This window comes from Gorilla gorilla, chromosome 6, assembly GCF_029281585.2.
Source record: "Gorilla gorilla gorilla isolate KB3781 chromosome 6, NHGRI_mGorGor1-v2.1_pri, whole genome shotgun sequence".
Lineage (NCBI taxonomy): Eukaryota > Metazoa > Chordata > Mammalia > Primates > Hominidae > Gorilla > Gorilla gorilla.
In genome coordinates, this window is record NC_073230.2 from 148,357,193 (window position 1) to 148,369,668 (window position 12,476).

At 37.1% G+C, this 12,476-nt stretch overlaps 1 protein-coding gene across 9 annotated transcripts in view; it reads left to right on the plus strand.

Moving 5' to 3' along the window:
- UBN2 (ubinuclein 2) overlaps nt 1-12,476 on the plus strand; it is a 103,805-nt gene that overhangs the window by 19,587 nt on the left and 71,742 nt on the right. For 7 of the 9 annotated variants that reach the window (XR_010134773.1, XM_055393210.2, XM_004046306.5 and 4 more), the window contains exons 3-5: nt 4,601-4,702; nt 11,101-11,238; nt 11,881-11,984. Coding sequence is in view for 8 of the 9 variants with exons in the window: in XM_055393210.2 (XP_055249185.1) it covers nt 4,601-4,702; nt 11,101-11,238; nt 11,881-11,984 (344 nt within the window). In the remaining variant the exon portion in view is untranslated. The remainder of the gene's footprint in view (nt 1-4,600; nt 4,703-11,100; nt 11,239-11,880; nt 11,985-12,476) is intronic. The other 2 variants (XM_055393208.2, XM_055393211.2) reach the window with 1 other exon arrangement.

Sequence of the window (12,476 nt, forward strand, 5' to 3'; positions counted from 1 at the left end):
GCTAATTTGGAGACAATTGACAGTGGAAACACTAATTTCAGTTTTGCTTTATTAGAGTTTAAGGTGTTTTCAACTACAAAAATGACCCTATAGGTTCTATAACTTCTCATATAGAATTTTTAAAAGAATGGCCTGTTGGAGTTAGGCAGTCATGAGTTTGAAGATTGGCTCACCTATTTTCTGTGTGACCTTAGATAAGTTACTTGTCCTTTCGTAGCCTTCGTTTTCCCCATTTGTCAAATGTGAAATAACAGATGATTGTACTTAGTATAGGATCTGATGCAAAGTTAGCATTCAGTGAATGGTAGCTTGGTATTTAAATATATATTTTATGCCCCAGTAACTTGTGAATTTCTTGCAAATCTGAGCATTTTTTTTCTTTCTAGCTGTTTTATTCCCCAACTGTGTTAATTCCCCATACTAGTAGTCAGAGTGATTTTGTTAAACACTGATCTTGTCAGTTACTTCCTTGTGCTGATGCCTTCCACTTGTCCTTGTCTGGGTATGAATATCTTAGGAAGAAACCTTGATGAGGTCCTCTGTTGAAAAGGTCTCCTTTCAACCTTTTTCCTTTCTACCATTTATAATTACTGTAGTCATTTGTTTAATCTTTCTCTTCCCCTCTCTGTACTTAACTGCTTGTGTATAACTATAAAATCCATGAAGGCTGGCACATGGTAAGTGCTCAGTAAGTTTGTTTAATAGATTATCTTGTTTTAAGTTACTTGAAGACAAGGACATTTCATACTTAAATTCTGATATCTTAACATATTGCTTTCTATGGCATAAGTTCTTAACAGATATTTTGACTCTAAGTAATGGTTCGAAATAAGCTATGTAGAATTATTGGGTCAAATAAGATGAAGAGTTTTAAAAATTTTAGCATATTTCCATTATAACAGTAATACTTCATAGGAAATTTGGAAATCATGGAAGAGGCAGAAGAAGAAAATATAAGAGTATTGCAAAGTCTCTTGGCAGATGCTTTCAGATTGCTTTCCAAAAGGGTTTTATTGGTACATTCTTTATCAGCAGTGTTTGAGCAGTCCTATTCTCCATCTTTTCAGAATTTAAAATCTTTTCAAAATTTGAATTTTCAAATTCAAATTAAATTCCTCTATAATTTGATAGAGGAAATTGATATCTTACTTTAATCTCATTTATTGATCATTTTCCATTGAGTTGTAATGCTGCCTTTTTCATCTTTAATTCTTAAATACTAAGGTAGGTTTCTGAACAATGCTGTTCATTAATCTTTTTATTCTTATATTCATGCCTCATCTATTTTAACTCCCATAACTTTAAAAATATTTCGTATGTGGCAGGACTAGTCCTCTTCATTAGTTTTGTCTGTGGATTTTTATATATTTCTTAGATCTCTTCCTCTCTCTCTCAGTTTAGGGTGAAATCATCCCTCATGTCCTTAACTGCTTGTGTGTAACTTCTTCTCAATAGACTACCTCCTACCAACCTCTCTCTTTCCTTTTCCTGAATGCTGATTCTCACCATAATTCTATAACATAATATAAAGGTCTCAGTCTGCAGACCTGCCAAAATGGGAAAAATAAAGGACAATCTAATATGTATTTTGCATCTAAGCACATGGGTATGTTGTATGTATATATGTGTATATGTATATATATATTACATCTGTGTGTGTTTGTGTATGTGTGTGTGTGTATATGCATGTATGCATGTTGTTTAAGGTTGCCAACTGGCATTTCTTGAGAAGGATTGTCATTGTTCTGGGATTATACCCTCAGTAGCCCTATTTAGCAAGATGTTGGTTCCTAGAATTGTACTTGAAACTTTTACCTAACTTGTAAAATCTAAAAATACGGGAACCATTACTTATATTTTGCACCACAGTACCTTTCTTGGTGATGATGGTATAGTAATCGTGTTGTTTTGTCCACTGAAAAGTGTACAATGGAGTCACAGCTTATGTAGGAGTTAGGTTTTTTTAGCATCACTATGTAATACAGACATAGCAGCTAGTCAGAATTGCCTTTGCAAGTTACTTGTAAAGTGATGACACCATGTTGGAGATGTCTTTCATAAGTCTGGCATAACTTTTTTCCCTCAAGCACTGGAACAGATCACTGTTTCTTTGCATTGAAACAAAGCAAAGCAATTCGCTTTTATTTAAGGGCCATGTTACATACAACTTACTCATCTTTAACCATTAGAATCACACTTTTCATTGAGAGGTATGCGATTTGAGAGCTGAAACTAAATGAGATGACTAGAGATTTACATCTTGCATCTCATGCTCTCTACAAGGCTCACTGTGGCTTAGTGGTGGCATGTTGGTTTGCAGAATCTTTTGCACTAATTGTTTTCTTGGTTTTGTTTTTGCTTTTGTTTTTTGAGATAGGGTCTCGCTCTGTCACCCAGGATGGAGTGCAGTGGCATGAACTTGACTCACTGTAGCCTCAACCTCCTGGGTTCCTCCTGCCTCAGCCTCTTAAGTAGCAAGGACCACAGGCAACATGCCACCATGCCTGGCTAATTAAAAAAAAAAAAATTTGTAGAGACAGGTCTCACTGTGTTGCCCAGGCTAGTCTCAAACTCCTGGGCTCTCGCAATCCTCCTGCCTTGGCCTCCCAAAGTGCTGAAATTACAGGTATGAGTCACTGCACCTGGCCTTCTCTTCTCTTTCTAAGCATCCGCTTCCCCCATCCCCTACCAAAAAAATATCATGGGACAGGGAAGTCTTAGAAGATGCTTAGAAAATTTAAGATGGGTACCATAGCTTGTGTCTGTAGTCCTGGCTACTTGGGAGTGTGAGGTGGGAGGATCGCTTGAGCCTAGGTGTTCTAAGGTGAGCTATAACCATACCATGGCACTCTAGTCTGGGCTACAGAGCCAGACCTTGTGTCATTTTTTTTCTTTTGGAGACAGAGTCTCGCTTTGTTGTCCAGGCTGAAGTGCAGTGGTACCATCTCGGCTCACTGCAACGTCCGCCTCCCCAGTTAAAGTGATTCTTGAGCCTCAGCCACCCAAGTAGCTGAGACTGCAGACGCATGCCACCACACCCAACTAATTTTTGTATTTTTAGTATAGATGGGGGTCCCGTCATTTTGGCCAGGCTGGTCTCGAACTCCTGGCCTCAGGTGATCCGCCTGCCTCGACCTCCCAAAGTGCTGGGATTACAGGCATGAGGCACTGCGTCCGGCCCAGACCCTGTATCAAAAAAAAAAAAGAAGAACTACTATAGACTCACAAAAAGTTGCAAATATACTACAGAGAAATCCCATGTGCCCATTGAACCCAGCTTCCCCCAGTAGTAATATCTTACATATCTAAAGTTATCTAAACTAGGAAATTGACATTGACATAATACAGTCAACTAGATAATAGATCTTAACTCAGATTTCACGTACTCATTTCAGTTTTTACATGCACTCATTTTTCATTTTCTTGTATTTCTGTGTGTATAATTCTAATTATTAAAACAAATACTTTTAGGCTGGACCCAGTGGCTCACACCTATAATCCCAGCACTTTGGGAGGCTGAGGCAGCAGGATTGCTTGAGCCCAGAAGTTCAAGAACAGCCTGGGCAACATAGGGAGGCCCTGTCTCTACAAAAATATTTAAAAATTAGCCAGGCTTTGAGGCATGCACCTGTAGTCCCACTTACGAGGCTGAGGCAGGAGGTTCACTTGAGCCCGGGAGGTTGAGGCTGCAGTGAAGCCATGATCATGCCACTGCACTCCAGCCTGGGTGACAGAGTGAGACCCTATCTCAAAAAACAAACATGCAGTGAGCCATGATCATGCCACCGCACTGCAGCCTGGGCAATAGAGCAAGACCCTATCTTTAAAAAAATAATAATAATAATTTAAAACATAATTTTAAGTTTACAGGAAAGTTGCAAAGACAATACAGAGAGTTCCCATACAGCCTTCACCCACTGTCCCCTGTTGTTGACATCTTGCAATGTTGTTGACATCTTGCAATTTGTATGTTTGTTACAGCTAAGGAGCCAGCATTGGCACACTACCATTCAACTCCACATTTTATTTGGATTTTACTAGTTTTCCCCTAGTGTCTTTTTTCAGTTTCTGAATCAGCCAGGTTACCATATTACACTTAGTCATTATTTCTCCTTAGGTTCATCTATACTGTGGCAGTTTTTCACATTTTCCTTGTTTTTGATAATTTTGACAACTTTGAAGAAGCTGGTCACTCATTTCATAGAATGTCCATGAATTTGGTTTTGTCTGATGGTTTTCTCAGGGTTAGGCTGGGGTTATAGGCTACTGAGAAGATCACAGAGGTGATGAAGTACAGTTTTTATCACAGATCATGGATACATGCAGTCAGTATGATGTATCCCTGTTGACGATGACTGTGGTCACCTAGAGAGGTAGTGTTGGCCAGGTTTTCTACTATGAAGTTACTCTGTCCCTCTCCTTTTTATACTCTTTGGAACAAGTCACTAAGTGCAACTTGCATTCACGGTGTGGGAGGACTTAAACCTCCTGGAGAGGGGGACTATCCACAAAAATTATTTGAATTCTTCTAACAGGTCTTTTTAAACTTTATGGAAACAGAACGAGTACCAAATCAGTCTAACGTATCTGTTCTTTGCAGGGTGGGAAACCCCGTAAACACCGGAAGGATCGGCTACAAGATTTAATTGATATAGGCTTTGGCTATGATGAGACAGATCCATTTATTGATAACTCAGAGGCTGTGAGTAATGTATCTTTAATATAGCAGCAAATTCATTGTTTGTATGGGATAGTAGAAGTCAAGGGTAAAGTAACTTAAATAGTGCAGTGAATGTTTTTATTTGTGCTTTTTAAAGCCATGTTCACTACTTAAAGATTTCTTTACCCCTTTTTTTTTTTAAAGAATACTGCAGACTGAGAATTTTGTAATTTTGGGTTTGTCTGTGGTGAGTTGTTATTACACTGTTAAAATAGACCAAGTTTTATCAAACTTTTTTTCTGTAAAAGGCCACATAGTATTTTAGACCTTGTGAACCCTATGGTTTCTGTCACAACTACACAAGTTTGCCATTGTAGCATGAGAGCAGCCATAGATAATACCTAAAGAATTAGCATGGCTGCGTTACAATGAAACTTTATTTATGGTCTGTGAAATTTAAATTTCATATTATTTTTCGTGTGTTGTGAAATATTAATTTCTTTTGATTTTTTTTCCAATAATTTTTAAAATGTAAAATCCATTTCTAGCTTGCAAGCTGTTTGAAAACAAGCCGGTGGGCTGGATTTGGCCAGTGCATCTCATGGTTTGCTGACTCTGTACAATGTCTTTATTTTCATATGCTCTGCTCCTTTCCAGTTCCTGAAAGAATCTCTTGGGATTCTCTAGTAGTTGCTCATTTTCAGAAGTCTAATTATAGCGTTGACTCCATCCTCACCCCTTGCTCAAACAGAACAAAAATAAGTTTCTTAAAAAAAAGAGAAAAAGGAAAATCAAATGCTGAAAAACATTATGTTAAGCTAATGGTTCTCAATAAGGGTGAGAATATTAGTACACTTGTCTTAACTCAGACTTAAGGAATTAGGATTTCTGGAGGTGAGGCCTACAGAGATTTTAGTGTTCTTTTTTTTTAATTATAAGATTAACATATGCTTATGGTAAAACAACAATAGAGTACAAGGTGGTTATGAAGTAGAAGGTAAAGTACCCAAAGGCCCCACTCCTGAGAGGTAGATACTAAAAATCTTGTGTAGTTGTCCAGAAATTTCAATGATACTTATAAATTAGTACATGGATATAATCCTTTTAATGGCTGCTAGTGAATATACCTAAATTACATAATGTATTTATCTACACCCATTTGATGTACATCTAAATTGTTTCTGGTTTTATGTGCATACAAATAACTGAGCATCTGGGTGCATTTATCTACTGAAGTAACTGTGTATGAACGGTATTTAGAGGGTGCATTTATATGGGTAGGATAAATTTCTAGCAGCGGAATTTATTGGTCAAAGGGCATTTATTTGCATCTTGATTTTTATTGATATTCCCAAACTTGGGCAGGTGTGTTTCAAAATGACTTCCAAGATAAGAACCATGCAATCTTAAAGATTGGTGCTACTGGGTTGAAATTAATCTGGCAGACATCTCTAATATCTGTTTAATTCTTTATTGCTGCCATGCCTTATTACCAGGATGGTACATTGAGTGCCAGTCTTTATCACCAGTCTGTTTTGATTGAGCCCTACAGCTTTTCCCCTGGAATCCCCTTTCTCTTACAAAAGGAAAAGAAATTTAGGAGAGCATTTAAGGACTGTAGCAGCCCCTTGATCACATAACAAATGAAAGACAACAAGTCATGTTTTGCAGTAGAGAAGGTGTATGTTCTTCCATTCTTGTCCGTGTACTAGAGTAATCTAATCCCTGGGATTATGATATTCTCTGCAATGTGCAGTAATTAAGCATATACAGAAGGTGATACTAGGTGACTATTACACTACCCACAAATTATATATTATGTCTTTTTTCCTGTTGCTACAGTGCTTGCTTATAAAGTTGATGACAGAACATATAAAGGTAGGAGAGTGACAGTAAGGACTTCAACATGAGGCACATTGGATACTCTGTCAAACTCCTAAGTTAATTCTGCTGTCACGGCCGGGTGCGGTGGCTCACGCCTGTAATCCCAGCACTTTGGGAGGCAGAGGTGGGCAGATCACGAGGTCAGGAGATCGAGACCATCCTGGCTAACACAGTGAAATCCCATCTCTACTAAAAATACAAAAAATTAGCCGGGCGTGGTGGCGGGCGCCTGTATTCCCAGCTACTCTCGGTAGGCTGAGGCAGGAGAATGGCTTGAACCCGGGAGGCGGAGCTTGCAGTGAGCCGAGATCGCACAACTGTACTCCAGCCTGGGCGACAGAGTGAGACTCCGTCTCAAAAAAAACAAAAAAAAAACAGAAAAAAAATTCTGCTGTCCCGACATAAACTTATTTACCATACTAGGCAGTCTGGTCTGTAGAAGTAACATATTGCCAGTGCCCTTTGGAGTAAAATGGCCTTCGTCTTACAAAAAAGGTTGTCAACCAATAAATCAGGGCATGGAATGTTTTCCGGAGTCTTGACCTCGATTTGTAACTCGGTGCAGAAGTCTAGATTGTAATCTTAATTCAGTTTCTAATTTGCTGTGTAGCCAGGAGCAAGTCTTTTAGCACCACCCAGTTTTCTCTGCTATGACTTGCTTACCCCACAGAATTATTGAGCCTTAAATAAGGTAATGAATGTAAAGTAGCTGAAGAAACATGAAGCAAGTGCAAAGCATCAGTAGAAGTGTTATGTGTACATTTTGAATTCTAAATAACCCAAGAAGTAACTTAGCCGTATATAAATGGGCATCACATGTACTCACACTTACATAAATAGCTTTTTTAAATTAATAAACTTTATTTTCTTAGAGCAGTTTTAGAGTCACAGCAAAACTGAGCAGAAAGTACAGAGTTTCCATGAACACCTTGCCCGCATGCACACGCTACCTTCCCCCGCTCAGCATGCTGTACCACAGTAGGACATTTGTTACAGTTGATGAGCCCAGACATTGTGACACATCATTGTCACCGAAGTCCATAGTTCACATTAGGGTTCATTCTTGGGGTTGTACACTTTGTGGGTTTGGACAAATGAATAATGACACATATCTACCATGGTAGTATCACACAGAAGTATAGTTTCACTTCCCTTAAAATCTTCTGTGCTCTGCCTATTCATTCCTCCTTCCCTCCTAATCACTGGCACCTACTGGTCTTAACTGTCTTCAGAGTTCTACCTTTTCCAGAATGTCTTATAGAGAAAATCATATAGTATGTAACTTTTATAAATAGCATTTTTAATATCTCCTTTTATAGCATTTAGGATATTTTCATGCTGACTTTTGTAACCCATAATTGGATTATATATCAACTTAAAGGGCATGACTGGTATTTTTAAAGAAAATGAAATCAAATAGAATAGGAACTAGTACGTCATTGGTAGACTATACAGTTTTCATTGTGTGTGTATGTGTGTGCTAGATTTTGATGGGTAATGTATTTTCCACTTGGGCTGTGGTGAAGAAAAGTGGAAAACTTCTGTTTTAATAAGTCAGGATAAATTTTGTAGATACAAATTGTTTAGTCATACAACTAGTTTCTGAACAAGGTAGGTTCCTGTTTTATAAGAAGAAATTGAACTGAAATGCAGGTTGCGTGACCTAACAAAATAACTTAGTGTCTTTGCCCTTGACATATTATTTGTTTTTTTTTTATGAGATAATTCAGGCATAAAACAACTATGGTTGAACCAAATGATTCTTGTTCTTTTCATTTATTGTATTGCCAGTAAGCTTTCAGTGTTGGCATATTGTTTAATAAATTCTGAATCATGCACTAATTACTAAAAATAAATACCTGAAAATAAATGCTTTTGAAGATTATTTTTAGTCTCATATTTATGCTACCAAATTGTAAAAGAGCTGAAAGAAAATGTTTTATTTATTATTAATAAATAATGATACCAGGCATGATTCACACTTTTATTTAGATAGTCTCTTTTAAATTTCACTAGAACTTTGTGAAGTAATATTGTCCCTGTTTTATAACCCTCCAAATTTGATGTTAAGTGATTTTCCCTGGGTCACAGTAGCTAGTCATAGGCAAAGAATCTAAATCCAGGCCTTTTGATTCTTAAGTTCAGTGTGTTACCTCTTAACACATTCTACTGAAATGACTGAACTAAATATTCACAAAGAGTGTATTCCCCTGAAGAGTGTTCGGATAGGAAAAGCTCAGCAGAATACTGCATAAGAAAACAGACTTTGAGCACATCAGAATTGCCCTGTATACCTGGAGATGAACATGGTTCACTCCCACGTGAAGCTGCTTGGAAGAAAAAGGAATAGTAGCAGTGATCCTTAAATTTTTCTTAGCAGGTGATATATTTAGAATTTACTTTATTATTTCAGAAGTTTTTTTCTTACACCAAATTATCAGAACTAATTTTTATTTCAGATAGTAACCTTTTCTAAATTTATTTTACAATAAATTAGATGGGTTGGAGGCAGCCACTGACTTTGCCATAAACATATGTATAGAATTGCTTTGGTAAGGTACTTACCTGGCTTTCATTTTTAAAGTGGGAGTAATATTTGCCTTTCTTACCTCACAAGGGTATCATGAGGACCAAATGAAATAATTTATATGAAGAAGTATTGAAAATTATAAAGCATTGTACAAAACAATGTAGGCAAAGAGTACAGGTGTTTTTATCTTATCACAATTAGTTTTCAAAATTATTACTGTCTTTTCACGTTTAATCCCTCACCCCTCATATCACTTATTTGCAGATGGTACTGCCCCTTTTCTGTAAGATCTTTATAATAGTGTAGATGTTTGTAGTAGATCTTTCTAGTAGTGTATCAAGTAGAACGATAAGAAAGTAGTTTTTTTCTTTTACCTTTCTTCAATCATTTTATTTCTTTTTAATTCAGTGTGATTAAACTGGAACCTCTTCATTTTTCCATTCTCCATATAATTGAAAAAGATACAGGTTAAAATTACAACTTTTGTACTTAGCCTTAATATTCTTACAGTAACTAATAGGATATGTATATTCCTTGCCCATGGCAATGAAGTTTCCCTAAAAATCTGACTTTCTTAAAGACTAGTTAGATGATGTGAAGAACCTCGGAAGTAGAGGTCTGGAGATCCCAGGTAACAGATATCTTTCTACAATCAGATAAGTTCCTTTTTTCTTTCCTACTTTGAACACCTTCATTTGGTTAAGTTGTCCTTCACTTAGTGTTTGCTTTTTACCCATCTTTATCGGGTGAGGTAATGATAAACCTTAAGATCTAGCCTTTGGGAACATAAGTGTGATTTAAACAAATTGAGTTCCTTGCTCCAAGCAAAGTACCTCCTCATTCTAGGTCCTCAAGTATGTGCTTTCTGAACTGGGCAGTTGTTTTTCTATGCTATTCAATTCTTTTAAAATATGTGCTATTCTTTTTCTAAAATATATTTGCTATTTTTCTTTCTTTTTCTTTTGAGACAGAGTCTCGCTGTGTCACCCAGTCTGGAGTGCAGTGGTATGATCTTGGCTCACTGCACCCTCCACCTCCCAGGTTCAAGCGATTCTCCTGCCTCAGCCTCCCAAGTAGCTGGGACTATAGGCACCCACCCCACCACGCCCGGCTAATTTTTTGTGTGTGTATTTTTAGTAGAGATGGGGTTTCACTATGTTGGCCAGGCTGGTCTTGAACTCCTGACCTCATGATCCACCTGCCTTGGCCTCCCAAAGTGCTGAGATTATAGGCGTGAGCCACCATGCCCAGCCTAAATTAAATGTTTTTAAAGTTTTCTCCACTTAAAAGCATACGGCTAAGACAGAAAAAATAGTTTCTGTTAAATAGAATGTTGTTGCTGTTTTTTGTTTTTTTAGACCGAGTTTCGCTCTTGTTGTGCAATGATGCAATCTTGGCTCACTGCAACCTCCGCCACCTGGGTTCAAGGGATTCTCCTGTCTCAGCCTCCTGAGTCGCTGGGCTTACTACGCCCAGCTAATTTTTGGTATTTTCAGGCAAGACAGGATTTCACCATGTTGGCCAGGCTGGTCTCGAACTCCTGACCCCAGGTGATCCACCCGCTTCAGCCTCCCAAAGTGCTGGGATTATAGGCGTGAGCCACCGCACCCAGCCAGTTTTGTTATTCTTTATAAAATCTCCTTATGGTAGGAAATGAAATTTACTCCTTATCTGGACACTTAGTCATCTTTTTAAACTTGATTTCTCATCAGAACCATTTGTCATTAAGAATAGTGGCAGTGGGAAGGAAGAAAAAGGAATAGTAGCAGTGATCCTTAAATTTTTCTTAGCAGGTGATATATTTAGAATTTACTTTATTATTTCAGAAGTTTTTTTCTTACACCAAATTATCAGAACTAATTTTTATTTCAGATAGTAACCTTTTCTAAATTTATTTTACAAACATCCTCATTGCAGTCTGTGTTGCAGTTAGGATTTAAGGGAGATGCTGCCATGGTGGATGAATTTCTTTGACATTTATAAAGACAATAGGATATAGCGGAAACTTTTTTGTTTTTTAATCTAGTATGATGAATTAGTTCCCGCTTCTCTAACAACAAAATACGGAGGCTTTTATATCAACACTGGCACTCTACAGTTTCGCCAAGCTTCAGATACTGAAGAAGATGATATTACAGACAACCAAAAGCACAAGCCACCCAAGGTGAGTTTATCAAACATTGCAACAGTACTGAGAATGTTCAATTAATAGGATTTTTTTTTAATGTTACTTGTGTCACACGTGTGAATGTAAGGAAAAGTAAAATACAAACGATTGTGTCATGAATATATAATTACATGCTTTAAAATTAAATTATGTAGATATTAGAAAATTGGTATTTACATCATAGAATTATATTTTCTTGTAAAAACTTCTCTCTACAAATGTGGGCTAATAATTTACTGTTTCTGGGAGAAGGTTATATTTCTTGGATAGGTTAATACTAATAGCTGTTACCTTTCCTAAGGTGTCATTTTTAACAAAATCTATAGAATTTGTATACGTTGTCTTTGGGAAAGATATAGTGTCCTTAGATAAGTGTTTCTTGAGGTGTGGCCCAAAGACTTACTTACACCAGAATCACCGGAATGCTTGTTTAAAATGCAAATTATAAGGTCCTAACTCAGATAACTGAATCGAAACCGGAGGTGAGAGTGCTCTTGAACCCCAAGGATCTGCAGTTATAACAAACGATTGTAATGCACACTGACATTTGAGAAAAACCACTGCCAATGCTGGATTGCTAACATCAAAGAGTAAAGCATTGTTACTTACATAAATGATCATTCCTTTATCATTTCGCAGGTCCCCAAAATAAAAGAAGATGATATTGAGATGAAGAAGCGGAAGCGGAAAGAGGAAGGGGAAAAGGAGAAGAAGCCAAGGAAAAAAGTTCCCAAACAACTGGGGTACGTTAAATTAAACCTAAGAAGGGAACTGGCGTCACAGTCTGACTGTCTCTCCCTTTAGAAAGATATACTTACCATTAACTAATTCAACCTAGCTGAGTCTAATTTAGTACGTTATTGACAAATATTAGTGACTTATGTTTAATAGTATTGTAGTATTTGTTCTTAAGTAGAAGGCTTTGTCATCTTAGAGACTCCTAGTGTTTTAGGTGAAATGCTCATTTCTACTTTTACCAACAAGAACCAGTTTGAAAAGATATTATAAACATTGAAAAAACTGTTCTAATCTTTTGGTACTAAAACTAAGTTTAGATGCCTGGGGAATGAGGATTGGCAGTATCCTATATGTAAACAATTTATGGTTGTTTTAATATTAAAAATTTTGGTTTGATTGATTTGAGACAGAGTCTCACTCTATCACCCAGGCTGAAGTGCAGTCCCACAATCTAGGCTTACTGCAACTTCCATCTCCTGGGTTCAAGTGATTGTTAT